Here is a 20,438-nt window from a genome sequence, read left to right on the forward strand (position 1 = left end):
CTAACCTGCTGGCTTTCCTAGTCCCCCTTGAGCTTCCTGCTACCCTCCCTAACCCCCTTGCTGGCTATCCTAGTCCCTCCCCCCTAGCTTACCAGGCAACAGCAGTCCTTTCTTCCTTTCTCTTTCCTTTTGCTGGATGGCTAGGCGGTACTGCAGAACAAAGCTCTGGTCTATAGCCACCTGTCATCTTAATTTCCTAAAGAAGGTCTCTAGGTCCACATAGGGCCCAGAGGCATCACGGGAAATGAAGATGATGGCAGTTGGGGGCCAGAGCTGTGCTTTGAAGGAATTCCAGGTGCCAATAAGGCATTTTAAAAAATAGTCTTAATGTGCCAACAAAATTGTCGGCTCACGCTGACACCCACCCCATCCCCAGGCACTGCATTGCCAATCTAAGGCTAACTGCATAGCTAATACTGCAGCATTTATACATTTTAAGTCTTCATCCATTTATACTACAACATTCAGAACCTAGGAAGATGTGAGCAAAAAAAGGAAGCTAAAAATAGAACAGATATTAACACAAGAACAGCTAGTACACACTAAATTAAATCACCAAGAGCAGTTCTAAAAAGAGAAGTTCTGTATTGTTTCGAGAGACTTAAGAAGGATGTGCATCGATACTATTGTGTCTGCTGACATGGATGACATTTGGTTAGTAATATTTTCCTTTTCTTTTAATCTAACACATCTGCAGCTCTTCTATGATTTCTGGGTTGCAGAACTTTAAGATCTTCTTCATGATCTCAGTGCAGTCCCCCAATTGGGTTCTGCACCTGCACAGAGCCATGTCCAGAACTTTCTAGCACTTCAGTTAGGGAGCACATGCTCCCCACCTTTCCTCTCAAGGAGGGAGAGAAACCCCCTCTACACATGCTCCAAGGAGTGAGCCCTTGCCTGATCAGCTCTCTTCTGAGCACTGGGAGTGCAGCATTACCAAGAACTGCCAAATTATTCCATAAGCCTTCATTTTTATAGCACTTTGCCATCTGTGCTTGAGTGAGGAGCATAAGAGAGTGTTGTTCCCTCTCCCAGAAACTCACCAGCAAGCCCCGCCAAACTGCTCCTTTTATCTCTGTGTCTTATTGTGGGAACAGGCCCTAAAGCAATTTAATATGTTATGTTCTCCATGGAGAAAGGCCTCCAAACACTAATGAAGGCTCTGCACCAGCTTCTGTACCATTGCTCCCGCTCCCACTAATGCCCAAGCGGTCTCTGAAAGTTCAGTACCAACTGCGAAAGCCAAAGCCACTGTATTGGCTTTGAAACAGCTTAAGGCATGTAACCAGGGCCAAGCATCTTCCAAGTGCTTGGACCCTACCTTGAATTTTAAGGCATAAGAACAAGCAGCATGGTGCCCCTTCTCTGAGAATAGCGATCCATCCATCTGTTGTACCACTCACCACCACTGCTCAGATCCTGTACCACCCATATCAGAGTCACAGGTTCCACCAATTGCACCAGTCCTGATGTCACAGCCACTGGCTTTGTTCTCCAGTGGCTTGTATCTACCCCAAACACCATTTCAGTGTGACATCAGATGCGCAGATCCTAGGTCCATTTCTGAAGGTGAGCTAGAAGATTGATTGAGTGATCTCTACGGTTTCTATTCATCCAATACTCGCCCTAGTTGTAGAGTAGATGTCCAGATGTTTTGGACTTCAACTCCCAGCATTCCTGACCATTGGCAATGCTGGCAGGGGCTTTGGGGAGTTGGTCCAAAACAGCTGGAGATCTACCTTCTGCCTACTGGTGGTACAGGACACCAGCATCTAGCTTCCAGGTACGTTAGCTAGCCAGTAAACCAATTCTGGGACTGCAGACTGTACACAGACCAAGAAGAAGAAATGCAGGCTGCCTACCTGTAACTAGCATTCTCTGAGCAATCATACATGTAGTCAGTACAACCTGTCCTCCAACCCACCGCTGGTGCCTCTTAACTTCCAGTTAATGAAGTCAGATGAAAAGTGGGTTGGAGAGCACCCGCAACAGACAGCACATGTGAAGAAGTTTCCCTCCCTACCCAAGGAAGGGGCAGAAATCCTAACGTAAGTGAAGCTCCATAAAGGCCTGAAGATTTCTCTGCGGAGGCATAGAACCCCACTGTGTGACTGGACAATCACTAAAAGAACACGAGTTACAGGAAAGCAACCTATTTTTCTTGCCTTTGTGTAAATAAATTCCCCTCAGCAGTTCCCAGCTCCCTGTCCTAGGTTCTCATTGTCTAATTTTTGGTGTATCCCTTTCAAGAAGGATCCCCCCCACCCCAAAAAATCCTCAATTAAATAAACATGAAAACAAATCTAAGAGGATTTTTAAAAGATAAACAAGAAACATTAGCTCCATTCAGCACAAAAAATGGAAAGGCAAAACAGTCACCTGGTGATTTATAAAAATGAAAGGCTTTTGCATCAAAGAATCTGAAATGATTCATGCTTCTCTGTCTGTATTTTAGTACACTCTAGATCATTAAAGTAAAATACATCTGCTTTGGAAATGAACTTAATTTTGAGATGCTCCAAAATCCCAAAGACAATCCATCACCTGCACTGAAGTTCACTGCAACACTCATATGCTGCTTCTTAAGCATCAACTTAAAATAATTAAAACCTGATTTGAGTTAAATTCACCTTTTTGACCACACTATCCAGGTCAACTATCATATGATGAAGGTTCTCTTCTGCAGCCAGGATATGTGATTTGGCCCCAGGAATCTGAGACTTCTTGGCACCATCAATCACCCCTTTCATTTTCTCCAATTCTTCTCTAAACAAAACCAAACACTATCAGTTAGCTATACCAATATTCACTGTTTGCTCAACTTAAGGATAGGAAAGATAAAATCTGTCAGTTCATCACTAGTTTCTGTGAGAACTATAATACAAAGAACTAAATGGAAAAAGGGATTTAAACAGACTGTATGACAAGTCTGAAGTTAATGCTGGTGTATAAAAAATTAGAGAATTCCATATGAAATTGGGGGTAGTACACCCCATGGTCTACTATGACAAAATTGGAATGACAAACATCGAGCTCTCCCACAAAAAGGTAACTACTTATTAAGAAAATACCCAACAGGTTACCAAAACTGTGTGCATTTTAAAAATACAACTGAGGCAGATTTGCCCCCTTGGGTGAATAATGTTTTAGAAACTAGCGAAAAGTTTGCCACTGTAACAGGCAAGCTATGTATAGAGGGAGAGTTTTTGCATTCAAAGAACCTGGCAAACGTCTATATGGCAGCTGCTGTTAGATCATATCAGTGACAGGCCACACACTGTAGGGGTGGAGAATGTCTTGCTCTGAGTGCAAGAGTGTCCTGAAGTGTAACACTTTGCCAATAATTCCTATAGGGAAAAGGAAGGATCCATTTATTCAGGAGAAAGTAAACGATTGCAGTTTGAGAACACTGTTAGGGTAAGGGCTGGACCTATTAACCCCAGTCAGTGAAAATCAAGCCTGATCTCATAGGCATAAAAAAAAAAAAAAAACCTATCACTTGGTCTACATAGTCCTATACTGGATTGCACTTTTCGCTTATGTTTAAATAATTTCATTACTTTTTATAGTTCTAATATAATGAAATCACATTATGATTTTCTACCAGATTTATGTTAAAGCTAAGATGACTTACTTGGCTTTTAAAAGGACATCTGCAGCTTCATCAACAGCTTTCCTGCGATCCTTCAATGCTTCCTCCAATGTTCGCCACTGAGTTGCCTTTTTGTCACTTGGAATCTAACAAAACATCTTATAGTCATTCTAGATCACTCAGGTAAGGACAATAAACTGCTAGTTAAACATCAAAATGTATTTACCTAGATTACCAAAACCATTTTAGGTCACAATATTGGTACTTACCGAGAAAGTTCCTTCTGGGTTGGTGTGCGGAAGGCATTCCTACAATGGGTTAACTCCCTCTATTGCCCAGGAAAAAGCCGGGATCATGACAGAGTTTTGTGTAATCTGCTGGTCCTAGACTCCTCCCTGCCAGTTCTGTTTGCAGCTATAGCTTAGTAACAGAGATCAGGGAAAAAATTCCCCAGTATAAATGGAAATACTTAAGGACCACAGAGGAGAGGAGGAAACTTTCCAAGGAGGACAGATACATAACGGAAAAAGAAATTAGACCCCAAAGGGAAGGCCTAACCAGAAGACACAGGGGCAGGTGATAATGGCAGAGAGCATTACATAACAGACTCAGGATCCAAAAAAAAGTCAGGATGCCTTTCGTACACCAACCCAGAAGCAACTGTCTCGGTAAGTACCAATGTTCTGTTCTCCAGGTTGGTGTCAGGAAGGCATTCCTTCAATGAGATATGGAGTGGTTTGTGAGAAGATGGTCGGTTAACTGCTCCAAGATGGCTTTTGAAAGTGGATTCATCCTTGCTATAGAAAGTGAACTAACATTCAAAATGGTCACCCACTGCATTTGGCAGGAATCTGCCAGGGGTCGGGGAGAATGGGAGATAATTCTCACTCTTCCCTTTGCTGAGGTGCCAGTCCTTCCCAATGGGCAGCCTCCTGATCCTTTCATCCTCCAATCATGAATCTAGGCTCCTGAGGAGCTCTGGAACAGTTTGGGAGAGGGTGGCATGGTCCGAGGATGCAGATGCCCCAACTCCCTTAGCTGCGACTGCTTTTCTCAAGGTTGGCCTGTTGCTGCATGTAGTGATGTCTGCAAGACTGAGTGGGCAGATGGAGCTGGCAGGCTGAGTCTTGCTGGCACATGACTAGCGGAATAGAGCTCCAGTGTGGGGCCAAGATTGCAGGCCCACTTAGCTTTCAGTGGGTTCATAGGAAGCCTGAAAATGAACTGTTTGCTTTCTTTTCCAGAGGAGCCATAAAGAAGACGAGGTATAGAAGAAAACACAGTACAGAGGCCGAAAAACGAAGAAGTCAAAAACAAAATGGAAGGGAGAAAAAATGAGTTGAAGAGATAAAGAGTCTAAAGAAGTAAGTAGTATGAAGAGGATAGTTGAAGATGAACAAGTTGCAATCATTTGCAACAGATAGAAGCTCTATCCTGGGCGAAAAGAAGGGATGAACTGGCAAGGAGTAGTCTAGGACCAGCAGACTACATAAACTCTGTCATGTGATTCCTGCCTTTTACTGGGTGACAGAGGGAGTTAAACCAATGTAGGGATGCCTTCTGCACACCAATCTGGAGAAGCTCCCCCTACCTCATAAATTCTGCAAGTTTATCAAGAACACAGAAAATCAAGGACTATTTATTTATTTATTAAATTTATTAATCGCCCATCTGGCTGGTCACCCAGCCACTCTGGGCGATGTACAACACACCATAAAACAATTTAAAACAATAAAATTCTACCATAAAAATTTTTTTAAAATACCCTAACCCACCCCAAATGCCTGCCTGAACAACCACGTTTTTAATGCACGACGGAAGCTCATTAAAGAGGGGGCATGACGGAGTTCCCTAGGGAGGGAGTTCCACAGAGTGGGGGCCACCACAGAAAAGGCCCTCTCCCTCGTCCCCACCAGTCTAGCTGTCCTGGCTGATGGGACAGAGAGAAGGCCATCCGAGGCTGATCTTGTTAAGTGGCCTGTCTGGTGTTGCTGGAGGCGCTCCTTAAGATAGGCTGGGCCGGAACCATATAGGGTTTTAAAGGTCAAAACCAACACCTTGAATTTGGCCCGGAAAACAACTGGTAACCTGTGCAACTCCTTCAGCACTGGAGTGATGTGATCTCGCCGGCGGCTGCCTTTAATCAGGCGAGCCGCCGCGTTCTGTACCAGCTGCAGCTTCCGAACCGTCTTCAAGGGTAACCCCACGTAGAGCCCATTACAGTAGTCTAAACGAGAGGAGACCAGGGCATGTACTACCGATGAGCCATGGCTCTTATTTATTGTGCAATACTTTTACAAACTTCTCTGCAAAAACACAAAATAGATTTCTGTCATATAGATCTTTGCGCAGCATTCAGACAGTGCTAGGGTGTTTTTCAGCTTTCAGTTGCTACTGCTAATGTAATACAAACAACAGAAATGGAACAATGGACCTTCTTCCTGCTCAGATGAAGCAGGACATTGAGTGCTAGGTGACTTTTCCCAACCATCAGTGGAGTCATAACTTATATAACCTTCCAACTTCTGAGGGGTGGAGAAGAAGAGAAGAAGAGCCACCCTCTCAGTCTAGGAAGAGCTACAGCCAGGAAGACATGAACAACTAAAAGCCAAGTCTGAAGAGTTCAAAATGCAGCCAGTATAATCACAGACATCTCCTGTTCAGCCTCTTGCTAATTGGAGCACATCCACTGGGCCCTATGAAAAGAAAGTCCTTCCTGGTTGGCAGCTTCTAACCATCTTGTATTGATAGCCTCAAAAGATATGGACCACTAACATGGACTTCCAACTCCTTGGATTCATAGCAGACCCTCCAGGCCACCCTGTTATCACAGCTTCTCTTTCAATGGTCTGCAAGCAGCAGAATCCAGACACAAAACTTTCTATTTGACTGTTCTCAGTGTGTGTGAAGAGGCATTTTGAACTTTGCTGCAGACATCAGGAACACCTACATATGAAGCTATCACTTCGACTGGCTGGGAATTTGGCAGCTCAGCCAAGCTTTGGGAGTGTTGAAGATTCCTACCACATGCTATGTCCCTGGTGATGATATGTGTGCTTCTGCCTAAATCAGGTTCTTGCTTGCTTCACCATGTAGGGAGTCAGATTTAATCCCTCTATTAGATCTTCACTAAAGTGTTCTCCTGCTTCATTTTGTACCCCAAGGCCATGCTTGCCTGTTATCCCGGTGATTTCTTGACTTCCTACTTTAGCATTCCAATCCCCTATGATGAAGAGGACATCTTTTTTGGGTGTTAGTTCTAGAAGGTGTTGTAGGTCTTCATAGAACCTATCAACCTCAGCTTCTTCAGCATCAGTGGTTGGGGCATAGACTTGAATTACTGTGATGTTGAATGGTTTGCCTTGGATTCGTACTGAGATCATTCTATCGTTTTTGAGATTGTACCCCAGTACTGCTTTTCCCATCCTTTTGTTGACTATGAGTGCTACTCCATTTCTTCTAAGGGATTCTTGCCCACAATAGTAGATATGATGGTCACCTGAATTAAATTCACCCATGCCTGTCCATTTTAGTTCGCTGATTCCCAAGATGTCGATGTTCAATCTTGCCATCTCATGTTTGACCACCTCCAGCTTACCTTGATTCATTGATCTGACATTCCAGGTTCCTAAACAATTTTGGTCTTTACAGCATCGGATTTTCTTTTCACCACCAGACACATCCACAGCTGAGTGTCCTTTCAGCTTTGGCCCAGCCGCTTCACTCTTTCTGGTGCTACTTGGAAATACCCTCTGCTCTTCCCCAGTAGTATATTGGACACCTTCCGACCTGAGGGGCTCATCTTCCGGCGTCATATCTTTTAGCCTTGTGCACAAGAGACGACTCTACACATGGACATCACCAGATGGTCAATATCGAAATCAGATTGATTATGTCCTTTGCAGCCAAAGATGGAGAAGCTCTATACAGTCAGTCAAAACAAGACCTGGAGCTGACTGTGGCTCAGATCATGAGCTTCTTGTTGCAAAATTTCGGCTTAAATGGAAGAACGTCGGGAAAACCACTAAACCATTCTGGTATGACCTAAATCATATCCCTCATGAATATACAGTGGAGGTGAGGAATAGATTTCAGGGATTAGACCTGATAGACAGAGTGCCTGAGGAACTATGGACGGAGGTCCGTAACATTGTTCAGGAGGCAGCAACGAAATCCATCCCAAAGAAAAAGAAATGCAAGAAAGCAAAGTGGCTGTCCGAGGAGGCTTTACAAGTAGCTGAAGAAAGAAGGGAAGCGAAAAGCAAGGGAGAAAGGGGAAGATATATCCAACTGAATGCAGAGTTCCAGAGAATAGCAAGGAGAGACAAGAAGGCCTTCTTACATGAACAATGCAAAGAAATCGAGGAAAACAACAGAATGGGAAAGACTAGAGATCTCTTCAAGAAAATCGGAGAGCTCAAGGGAACGTTTTGTGCAAAGACAAAGGACAAAGAAGGCAGGGACCTCACAGAAGCAGATGAGATTAAGAAGAGGTGGCAAGAATACACAGAAGAACTATACAGGAAAGATCTGAATGTCCCTGATAGCCATGATAGTGCAGTCACTGAACTTGAGCCAGACATCCTCGAGAGTGAAGTCAAGTGGGCCTTAGGAAGCATTAGTAACAACAAAGCTAGCGGAGATGACAGTATTCCAGCTGAGCTATTTAAAATCCTAAAAGATGATGCTGTTAAAGTGCTGCATTCAATATGCCAACAAATTTGGAACACTCAACAATGGCCGCAAGACTGGAAAAGTTCAGTTTACATTCCAATTCCAAAGACGGGCAACGCCAAAGAGTGCTCAAACTACCGCACAATTGCGCTCATTTCACATGCCAGCAAGGTGATGCTCAAAATCCTACAAGCTAGGCTTCAGCAGTATGCGAACCGAGAATTACCGGAAGTACAAGCTGGGTTTCGAAGAGGCAGAGGAACTAGAGATCAAATCGCCAACATTTGCTGCATCATGGAGAAAGCAAGAGAATTCCACAAAAACGTCTATTTCTGCTTCATTGACTACACTAAAGCCTTTGATTGTGTGGATCACAACAAACTGTGGCAAATTCTGAAAGAGATGGGAGTACCAGACCACCTTACCTGTCTCCTGAGAAACCTGTACGAGGGTCAAGAAGCAACAGTAAGAACCGGACATGGAACAACCGAGTGGTTCAAAATTGGGAAAGGAGTACGACAAGGCTGCATATTGTCACCCTGCTTATTTAACTTATATGCAGAGTACATCATGAGAAATGCCGGGTTGGATGAATCAGAGGTCGGAATTAAGGTTGCTGGGAGAATTATCAACAACCTCCGATACGCAGATGATACCACCCTAATGGCAGAAAGTGAAGAGGATCTAAAGAGCCTCTTGTTGAGGGTGAAAGTGGAGAGTGAAAAAGCTGGTTTGAAACTCAACATTAAAAAAACTAAGATCATGGCATCTGGCCCTATAGTGATAGGGCCAGATGGCATATAGAAGGGGAAGAAATGGAAGCAGTGACAGATTTTACTTTCTTGGGATCCAAGATCACCGCAGATGGTGACTGTAGCCATGAAATTAAAAGACGCTTGCTCCTTGGGAGGAAAGCTATGGCAAACCTAGATAGCATAGTAAGAAGCAGAGACATCACCTTGCCGACAAAGGTCCGTCTAATCAAAGCTATGGTTTTCCCAGTAGTAACGTATGGCTGTGAGAGCTGGACTATAAGGAAGGCTGAGCACCGAAGAATTGATGCTTTCGAACTGTGGTGCTGGAGAAGACTCTTACGAGTCCCCTGGACTGCAAGGAGGTCAAATCAGTCCATCCTAAAGGAAATCAACCCTGAGTGCTCATTGGAAGGACAGATACTGAAGCTGAAGCTGAAATATTTTGGCCACCTAATGCGAAGAGAAAACTCTCTGGAAAAGACCCTGATGCTGGGAAAGACTGAAGGCAAAAGGAGAAGGGGATGGCAGAGGATGAGATGGCTAGATAGCGTCACCGATGCAATGAATGTGAACTTGAGCACGCTCCGAGAGAGAGCGGAGGACAGGAAGGCCTGGCGTGCTATGGTCCATGGGGTCACGAAGAGTCGGACACGACTGAACGACTGAACAACAACAACAACAACAAAGTGTTCTCCATGTAGAATTGAATGTGATTTGTTCCTGAAGAAACCAGTGTCGCTTGACAGCTCTGAGAATTTGTTGATGCTCACTTGTCAGGGTTCCCTGAACCAACTGCTCTTCTAGATGCTCTTCCCCATCTAAACAGGCTGAGGGGGGGCCCCCTGGTCAGGCAAGTCCACCAAGGAAGGACAGAATGCACAGGATCATGCACATCCTCTTTGTGATTTGCAAACAATAAGAGGAACCACTGGAGTACCCAAGAGTAGAATCCTGACTACAAGACCACATTCTGGCCAGACATCTGCCTCCTCAGAAATTTTGGCAGAGACATCAGGCTGTGTCTGTGACTGCGATAGCTGTTACGGACCTCTCTCATCATCCATTGTTTCTCAAAGTAGAGGAACATCCTGTTCTGAACAGGACCGCTGCACTTGCAATTGCTTTAGATCCATGATCGGTGTTGAGTGAAGCAGTTGTCATTTAGCAAGGCTTTATAAAGGTTTTATTTATTTATAAGATTTATATACTGCTTTATAGCCAATAAAATATCCAATGAGCCTTTGATTATCTGGCAGATGTTCCAACAGTAGTGTCATCTGTTCCCAGAGGAAGTGCTGACAGCACCAGTTAGAAATAGAAATGGATAGCACTACTACTGAATAACACTTCCATCCCATAATATCCAGTTTGCATCCTTTTTTGTCCATAGAACTACATGCAGCACTAAGTATCTGTCAATAAAGAATAAGTGCAGGGTGACTGAAAAGAGAAGTGCAGGAAGTAGGCTGGATCCAATATCAATGGGATTTAGGATATGCCAATGGGGGCTTAGACCAGGAGTCCTTCATAGCCTCCAGAAAGACAGGAAGGATTGAAAGGCGCATAGATATGGTAGCATCAGGCTACACTAGCTAGAACACCGGGTTGTGAGTTGGACTCGATAGCTGGACTCGATCATCGACCAGGGGGTTGGACTCGACCACTAACCAGGGGGTTGGACTTGATGGTCTTACAGGCCCCTTCCAACACTACTATTCTATGATTGGTAACATCTGGTTTCTGCTGCTGGATAAAAATAAAGACAAAGGAGAAACTAGGCCTGCTGATGATCTGAGAAGTGTTCTGAAAGGAAAAAGAGTCATGGAGTGGGGACCTAGGCACATCCATGGTACAGACATTCCACAGGTACTGTTGGTATTACTATAACTCCCAACAACCCCAGCTGCCCTAGTTTCACTGGAAGGATGGAAGGCGCTGGTGTCATTAGGTATAATCAGAGTCAAACTGGAGGCTAGGTTCAGTACCCGAGGGAGGGCCAGTGTAATGAGCACCACAGCCAAGGAAGTGTCAAAGAAAGCATGAAAGCCATTATCATTGAGGTAGATGAAGCCACAGTTAATGTGGCAAGAACAGCTGCCCATGAACAATCCTGAAAGCAAAGTAGGAGGGATGCTCAGCATGGACATAGATACTAAGGTTGCAAAATATATGGAATTATCAGGCAATGGGCATGGGACGGAAGCAGATGGGTGGGAACAGTAACAGCTGCTAAAATAAGGAGGGGGCATGTGTTATTATAGCATGATGGATCAAAGGAATCCTGTCAATAGATGTTTTGATGCCTGTTCACAGCTGTAGCAGGAGAAGATAACCCAGTCTGAATCTGCTTAATGACAGCTGCCCATGGAGAAACATCACAGTAGCAGTAAAGTAGGGTTTATCCCTCTAGTCCTAATCATGGCAAGAAAGAAGGGCTTCCTGACAGTCATGCTCCCAGTCCCCATGAAGGGTCGTGGCAGGGCAAAGCTAACTGTTAGATCCCATGTGAGCAATCCCAGCAGATGGGTGGCAGATCTCATCAAGCCCATTATGCACTCCAAGCACCTGCTTCCACAGCTGAAACCTGGGTCAGATGAAAGAGAGACGTACAGCTGAGTGTGGTCTCACACTGATCATACCCACCTCCAAAACTCTGGATGGCCTTTCCCAGTGGTTCTTGTAGATGTTAAAGAACATACACACATTCACTGTCTTTTGGGAGACAGTGGTCACAGCAGAATTCCTTCCACATCTTATTACTACTACTTATCCCCCACTTCCCATTTAACAAATAAAGTGGCTTATCATAATGATCTAAATAAAACAATTAAAATAATGTTAATTAAAATAGTAATTTTAATTATTTATACCCTACATTCAAAGAAATTTTTATCAAAGCAGAGTTTGCAAAATATACACACAGAATAAAACTCAAATTAAAAATAAATCACATCAAATGTACAAAAATTCAACATAGACAATACAAATTAAAACAGACACACCTCAGAATTATCCATAGCCTCTTTTAGCTTTTGAGCATGAAGATTAACAGCCTGCACAGCAGCCTCCTGGAGTGTAATTGCTTGCAAGGTGACACGAGCAGTGCTACTCAAAGCCCTTTCTAAGGCTGATGCAAGTGCTGGGGAGGGAAAGAAAAAACCCTTTAGTTTGCTCATCGCTCACCTTGCATAGTTTAGCTTTGTATTATCGTCCAGTGATGCAGTTCGCACATAACACTACAGGAGCAATCTTATGCCCCCGGACAAGTGTCGGGGGGGGGGGGGGAGATAGGCTAATTCGGTTTCCTGGCTCTGACCTCGGAGCCAGGAAAGTGCTCCCCGCCCTTCCCCCTCGTAGCCCACACGGAGAGAACTGTGCCAGCTACCTCTCCATGCTCAGAAAACAGAGCATGGAGAGGGGGAAAGGGGGGGCATTCCCAGAGGTGGCCGCCCCAGACCCTATGGCCGCCCCAGACTCCTTCCCTCCCTCTCCAAGGTGCTGCTGCTAGATGGACAAAATCACCCAACTAGCAGAAATGCAAGGCAGCTGGAGCACAGAGATGAAGATAGTCTCCACTGTCCTCCTGCCCTGCATTGGATAGTCGGCAGCCTCCAAATTTGGAGGCTGCCATCTATCTACATAGGATTGTGCACTACGACAAAAACTGGTGCACCAGGCTTCATTCTTCCCTTCTTGCAATGTAACCAACTCTGGTGTCTGGGAACTGGATGTGCAACCTGTTCTGGAGGTCGTTGTGTTCCCCCAGGAGAGCAAGTCGTACTTGGGGGTGCTCCTCAAAATGGCCCCTCCAGGAAATTCCTGACTTGTGTGGCGGATAACTTCCTCCTACAGAAAGCAGAGGAAGGAACTAGAGGATCGGCTGTCCTTGACTTGATCCTAACCAACAGAGATGACTTAGTGGATAAAGTAGCAGTTACAGGAACTCTGGGGGAAAGCGACCATGTTGCACTTGAGTTCTTGGTTCTAAGGGAACCAAAAGCCGAGTGTAGTCAAACGCATACCCTGGATTTTAAGAAAGCTGATTTTAATAAACTCAGAACAACGATAGTAAGGTCCCATGGCAAGCGACGCTAACGAGAAAAGGAGTCCAAGATGGGTGGGAGCTTTTAAAAAAGGAAATTCTCAAGGCACAATCACAAACAATTCCAACAAGAAGAAAAGGTGAAAGACAACAGAAGAAGCCAATGTGGCTTCACAAAAAGCTTAGGGATGACCTGAAAACAAAAAAAGACACATATAGGAAGTGGAAAGAAGGCCAAGTAACAAAGGAAGAGTACAGGCAGGTAGCACAGAATTGCAGGGATGGCGTCAGGAAGGCTAAAGCTGAGAACGAGCTGAGGATAGCGAGGGATGCTAAAAACAACAAAAAGGCTTTCTTCAGCTACGTGCATAGTAAAAGGAGGAAAGAAATGGTTGTTCAGCTATTAAAAAAGGATGGCACAACGATAACGGATGACGAAGAAAAGGCAGAGGTGCTCAATTCCTACTTTGGCTCACTCTTCTCCCAAAAGAGGGTCTATGACCCCCCTGGCAAAGGCGAAGTGCAGGCTGAAGGGGCAGGATTGCAGCTTGAGATCGACAGGCATATGGTCAAGGAACACCTAATTACTTTGAATGAGTTCAAATCTCCAGGGCCAAATGAACTGCATCCTAGAGGAATAAAGGAACTGGTAGAAGAACTCTCAGAACCGCTGTCTATTCTCTTTGAGAAATCATGGAGGACGGGGGAAGTGCCAGATGACTGGAGGAGGGCTAATGTGGTCCCTATCTTCAAAAAGGGTAAAAAGGAGGAACCTGGGAACTACAGACCAGTCAGTCTGACATCAATCCCTGGGAACATTCTGGAGCAGATGATAAAGCAATCCATCTGGAAGCACCTTGAAAACAATGCAGTGATTACTCGAAGCCAACATGGATTTGTCAAAAACAAGTCCTGCCAGACAAATCTGATCTCATTTTTTGATCAAGTACCCTCCCTTGTGGACTGTAGGAATGATGTGGACATTATACCTCGACTTCAGCAAAGTTTTTGACAAAGTGCCCCATGATATCCTGATGAGCAAACGAGCTCAAAGTGGGCTAGATGAAACAACGATCCGGTGGATCCACGGTTGGCTACAGAATCGGACTCAAAGGCTGCTTATCAATGGGATCTTCTCAAGCTGGGGAGAGGTAACGAGTGGGGTACCGCAGGGCTCAGTCCTGGGCCCAGTGCTCTTCAACATTTTTATTAATGACTTGGAGGAAGAGGTGCAGGGAATGCTGATCACATTTGCAGATGACACAAGATTGGGTGGGATAGCTAATACTTTGGAAGACAGAAACAAAATTCAAAGTGATCTGGATAGACTGGAGCGCTGGGCAGAAAACAACAGAATGACATTTAATAGGGATCAATGCCAAGTTCTGCACCTAGGAAAAAGAAACCAAATGCACAGTTACAAGATGGGGGATACGTGGCTCAACAACACTACATGCGAGAAGGATCTTGGAACTGTTGTCGATCACAAGCTGAATATGAGCCAACAATGTGATGTGGCTGCGAAAAAGGCCAATGCTCTTTTGGGCTGCATTAATAGAAGAATAGCTTCCAAATCCCGGGAAGTACTAGTCCCCCTCTACTCAGCACTGGTTAGGCCTCATCTGGAGTACTGTGTCCAGTTCTGGGCACCATACTTGAAGAAGGATGCAGACAAACTGGAGAGGGTTCAGAGGAGGGCAACAAAGATGATTAGGGGACTGGAAACAAAGCCCTATGAAGAGAGACTGAAAGAACTGGGCATGTATAGCCTTGAGAAGAGAAGACTGAGGGGAGATATGATGGCGCTCTTCAAGTACTTGAAAGGTTGTCACAGAGAGGAAGGCCAGGATCTCTTCTCTATCAGCCCACAGTGCAGGACACAGAAGAATGGGCTCAAGTTACAAAAGCCAGATTCCGGATGAACATCAGGAAAAACGTCCTGACTGTTAGAGCAATACAACAATGGAACCAATGACCTAGGGAGGTAGTGGGTGTCCCACACTGCAGGCATTTAAGACAAGGCTGGACAGCCATCTGTCAGGGATGCTCTGACTTCCGATTCCTGCACTGAGCAGGGGGTTGGACTCAATGGCCTTGTAGGCCCCTTCCAACCCTACTATTCTACGATTCTATGACCCAGAAGCGTCAGCTAGTGCAGAATGTGGCTGCCAGAATTTTAACTGGAGTAGTTAGGTGAGATCCCATTACACCAATCATGAAGAAGCTACACTGACTGTCTGTTCACTCCCAAGTCCAATCCAAGGTGCTGGTGCTTATTTTTGAAGCCCTAAACAATTTGGGACCCAAATCTCAGGAGGAGCTTTTCTCCCTAGGGCAGCCTGGCCATGTCTTAGAACCTGCAGGGAAGACTTTTCCTCACGAGCCTTCAATACATTATGTGTCAACAAGGGAGAGAGCCTTCTCTGCTCTGCTGTGACACTCCAGGTGAGAAACACCTTCCTTTTAGAGGTGTGTTTCACAAGAACATTTCAATCCTTTTGGCACCAGGTAAAAATATTGTGTTTACCAATGCATTTTAAGTAGATTAAAATCACTGATTGCATTTGGTTCTTCTCAATTTGCTGGCGATTGTATTTTACTGTTTTTATTGTTTTTTGGGTGTATATAACTATAAGTTGCCATATCTACTATGCACCACCCTGGTATCCATAAGGATGAATGTTAGTTTAAACAATAAATAAATAAATAATCCGGGAACAAACCCCACAGTTTTAACAGACAGCAAATCAAGCCAATCCATGACAGAGACCTCAAAAAACATACAGAGCAGACCACTCAGAAACAAGAGACAACAACTGGAACAACATAATTATATAGTCAAAGAATGAAGCTTTCCAGATAGTGTATAGACACACACACCCTGAAAAACTCTGTCTCCCAATCAGATGCATTTGCAGCACTCTCCACTCCTATTTCTGTCTTCAGAATGCCTACTGAACATGTGTGACGCAAATCATCCCTACATCACTTCCAATTTAAAATGGAAATCTTGAACCCTCATAACTTTAGAAATAGATTTTCACCGAACCAGCAAGAGAGAGACTTCTGCAGCATTCCTGATTGTTTTACATAATCTGAACTGTGAAAAAAAGAAGATGCAGGTACCTTTGGGGGGACGGGGGGCGGGGAGATTGGTGGAAACAGAAAACCCATACCCCTCAATGCAAAATATTTAATTGCTGGAACTCAGACATTCTTCCTAAGATTTTTTTTGAAATTTTAAATCTGAAATCTACCCTTCACCAGGTAGATTCTTTCCATGTCAAATTTCATACTGATGGGACAAAGCACCTAGAATACAGCTTTCAGCTTTACAGTGAAAGAATGCTGAAAAAACCCAGCCACTTAACTATATAGCAGCACTTGCAGCTGTAGGACAATGCATAGTTTGGAACACCTAGCCATATTTTTTGCCTACATACCCAAAATCTTATTTTGTTCCTCTTTATCTTGCTGTGCAAGACGAGCAGCAACCTCCTCAGGCGGCCTCTCTTTTACAACAGTAGAATCTCTACGGCTATGTTCTTTGCCTAGGTACAGAGGTTTTTAAATAAAACACTGAATGCAAAATGAAGAGTAGTTGGAGTAAGTATATTCATGAGACAGGTAAGTTTCTTGTCAGACTACTATTTCCTTGTTAGACTTCAACAGTGTTCTGCATGCTGGAAGTGTATTTTGCCACACAAGCTGACCTTATAGCTGGTCAAGTTCCGTAATTAAAATAAGCCATTTAGCAATAAGAGCATCAGTGTCATGGCACAAAGCACTCAGTGATAACAAGGACGTTACACACACACACACACACAAAAACACAGAGCAATCCTAACACTACAGCATGAGCAACATGGATCCACATTTCTGTTCACTCTCTAATAAGGATGACAAAAGGCTCCCCAGCTTTCCTGTCTAGCGAGCTAGCAAGAGAATGGGATCATCTGTGCACTGATGCTGAGCTTTGGAAGGCTCAATGCAGTGACAAGGAAAATATCCACTTCTTCTAACTCCAAGATAGATAGGAAGGCGAGGGTTGGTCATTTTGGTGATGGGCTTTTTCCTGGCTCTGGAACGGAAAGCAGAAGCTGGCTGTTTTAGTGATGAAAAGCCAAAGTGCTCAAAGCACCTTGGGTAGCCGGTGTCAAAATGGACCCCAGCTCCCATTTCCCAACTCCAAAACTTTGACCTTGAGCAAGAGGGCAGGGATTTTTCCTTGACCTCAGATGGAAGCTCAATATGGTTGGGGGCCAAGGCTACAACCCTATATACATTTACCTTGGAGTAAACCCTACTCAACAGAGTATGACTTACCTCCAAATAAACATGCATGAAATGGTTATGAAGATAAGGGCAAAGTCCTGATGATCACAAATATTAGCTTGGCCAGCCAAAATTTGTGGACCCATGGTGGACTATTGCCACTTGCAAATATATTTTCTTATCTTTCCTGCACCTTAATTAAAACTTGGTACAGCCACCAGGGTTCAGATAAAGTTGTGTCAGAGTCCAGATTCATCCTACAGACCACCACTTAATCACTTCTTATCTAAAGAATGGACAGCATTTTTATTGGTCTCTATTGAGAATGATGCCTTTAGTTAATATCAAAGGAGAAGTGGAAGGGCATACATACAGTTAGGAAGAGACACATCAGAAAAGGGAAAAAAACACAAAAATAAGAATGGAACACTTAGACCAATGTATGAGACCCTGCATTTTGTTTGCAGCATCCAGGTACTTTTGATATACGTTTGCTTTGATTGACTCATTAAAATTCTTATTAACTTATAGGGTAACCAAAACAAAGACAAACTTCCACCCTAGGGAGTTTAGAATCTAAATATTGTCAGACAGGGAGAAAAAGGTAAAAGGAACAATAAGCACAAATGCAATTAAATGTACTTAGTTTTAGTAGCAGATGAGAATTAAGAGGCTGAACCAAAGAACAGCAAGAAACGCAGAGGCCCTGTTTGGATTTAACAGCAGCACACAGAGGTAATTCATGGGTTAAATAATTAATTGTTAATTGTGCTGCGTGCAAGCTGTTTCTGGTTTCCTGGAATTACCTACGAATGCGGCATTCATAGGTTGTTTCCATGACATCCAAACAAGGGTACTTGGGATTGTTCGTGGGTTAAACAACCCCAAGTTAACCCATGGTTTGTTCTTGATAGTTAGGCTGGACAGAGATGCATAATTCTTTTGGCTTTAGAATCTCACAGTTTGCAGATAAACAGGGATCCTGCAGATAAACAGAAAATACCTAAGTCAGGAGGTTTGTGTTTTCCTTCAATAGGCATATGATTTTTGCCATGTTCCTCATCCTGCATACCCGGAGCTGGAACTGATAAAGCTTCACCTGTTGCTGAGATTATCTGAGCTACTTCTGAAGATGCTGTAAATATATGCAAATATAAATTAGAACCACAAAATACAATTATTTTATGTTGAAATACAATTCCATGAGTGATCTGAGAAATAAACAGAAATCTGATGAAGATTCTAAGCATCCTGTATACACAGTCATTCTTCCAGTCTTGCTAACAATTTCACAGATATTCAGTCTTTGGGATGTATGTTAATTTACTATGAAGTAATCTTTTTATAAGCAAAGTTATTGCCAAACATCCTTGAATGTACAAAAGCAGGCAGATATTTAGACTCTCCAAAGACAAATAATTTTTTAAAAATAACCAATAGTTTCAAGACCTGGAGTTTCAAGGGTTCTCCTGGAGTCATCATTGTCACTTGAGGCTTGGGTGGCCTCAGTGGCATGGAATGCCTTCTGCCAACTTTGGCTGATAGCCCAGCTATGCACCTATCTGGACAGGGACAACCTGACTTCAGTAGTCTATGCTCTGGTAAAATCCAAGTTAAGATTACTGCCTTTGGGGCTATCTTTGAAGACTGTTCAGAAACTGCAGCTTGTGCAAAATGCAGCAGTCAGCCAGCAGTTAGACAGCAGGGACCAGAAGTCTGAATATATAACACCAATTCTGCCCCACTTTCCCTGGCTGCCTGTACGTTTCCAAGTCCAATTCACAACGCTTACATGGCTTGGGACTGTAATACCTGATGGAGAGCCTCTCCCACGACGAACTTACCCATACACTGTGATCAATGACAGCCTCTTCCGGCGGAGGTTCAGAGGAAGGCATCATGGAGAGGGGCTTTCTCAGTGGTAGTCCCCACTTGCGGAATGCTCTCCCCAGTGAGGTCTACCTGGTGCCAACATTGTCATCTTGTTGGTGCCAGGTTAAGACTATACTCCCAGGCATTTGATGGCAGATGATGGGACTTCTTAATTAAGTTTTTATTGGGTCTTGGCATGTTGAAATGTTTTTAGCTGTTTTAAGTTATTTTACGTTGTTTTTTTTAATCTCTGTTGTAAGATGCCTTGAGTCTTTTTCAAGAAAGATGTCTAATAAATTTAATAGTAATAGCAGCAGCAATAATAATGATAAGGATAAATCTATAAAAATGTGAAATGTTTCATATATACAAGGCAGTACCCCATATTTTTATTTCTTGTTACCTTCTTTTTCTTCACTAGCAGCTGAAGGTACCTCTGTTTTACTCTTTGGAGATTTGACAGCAGGTTGTTTAGATTCTTTCATTACCTCTGCTACAGAGGAGATTTTTAGTGGACCTGGCTGTATCTGTGAGAAAAAAACAATCTTACTGTGAACTGCAAATTATCAAGAATGCACATGAGACAAGTATGCTATTTTTTAAAGATATATATACATACACACACACACAATACATATATACAAACAAACACATTCACTTCAGGAATTGGTAGCGATTGAGATAAGTGGGAAAATATCTATATTAATCTAAATATTTAGAAAAATAGACTAAAAATTAAAGATACAATCATTGAGATTCATAATTTAGTTATTTACTAAATGCAAAAAAATGGCACTTGATGTGGTTTTTAAGCTTTTCAGATGGCAATTTTGGCCACTTCATTTGCAGATGCTTTGCCATCCTGTGGATTGGTAGGAAGTTCCCACCTTATAGAAAGAGGCATTTAGCCTTGCCTTTCCCAGTCCCTAGAGGTGTGACCTAACCCAATTTAGAAATCCTTCCTAACTATGAGAAGAACCGACACGCGCCAGACACTTTCCACCCACTATTTTTACACAACCCCTTTTCTCCAATAGCCTTCCCCGGGAAAGGACCTTATTTGACCTAGGCACTCCTTGAAACCTTCTTTTAATGTTAGGGCACAGCTCTAGAAGATATGAAATGGTTATCGGAAGACTGGCTGTGAGAATATGCTGAACACCTTTCCCTCACCACTGAGTGAGCAAGCAGCAGCTTTCTTTTATTAAAGAAAGGCAAATCAGATACT

General features: G+C 43.5%; 1 protein-coding gene across 6 annotated transcripts in view; it reads right to left on the reverse strand.

Moving 5' to 3' along the window:
• The window catches only part of IMMT (inner membrane mitochondrial protein), a 43,765-nt gene that overhangs the window by 11,912 nt on the left and 11,415 nt on the right, over window positions 1-20,438 (reverse strand). For 4 of the 6 annotated variants that reach the window (XM_084857426.1, XM_084857425.1, XM_084857430.1 and 1 more), the window contains exons 4-9: window positions 19,614-19,737; window positions 18,342-18,473; window positions 16,507-16,614; window positions 12,024-12,160; window positions 3,635-3,738; window positions 2,631-2,766 (exon numbers count right to left, since the gene is read on the reverse strand). In XM_084857426.1, coding sequence (XP_084713552.1) covers window positions 2,631-2,766; window positions 3,635-3,738; window positions 12,024-12,160; window positions 16,507-16,614; window positions 18,342-18,473; window positions 19,614-19,737 — 741 coding nt within the window. The remainder of the gene's footprint in view (window positions 1-2,630; window positions 2,767-3,634; window positions 3,739-12,023; window positions 12,161-16,506; window positions 16,615-18,341; window positions 18,474-19,613; window positions 19,738-20,438) is intronic. The other 2 variants (XM_084857428.1, XM_084857427.1) reach the window with 1 other exon arrangement.

This window comes from Heloderma suspectum, chromosome 5 (genome assembly GCF_057233095.1).
Source record: "Heloderma suspectum isolate Gila_16-S chromosome 5, 16-S_ref, whole genome shotgun sequence".
Lineage (NCBI taxonomy): Eukaryota > Metazoa > Chordata > Lepidosauria > Squamata > Helodermatidae > Heloderma > Heloderma suspectum.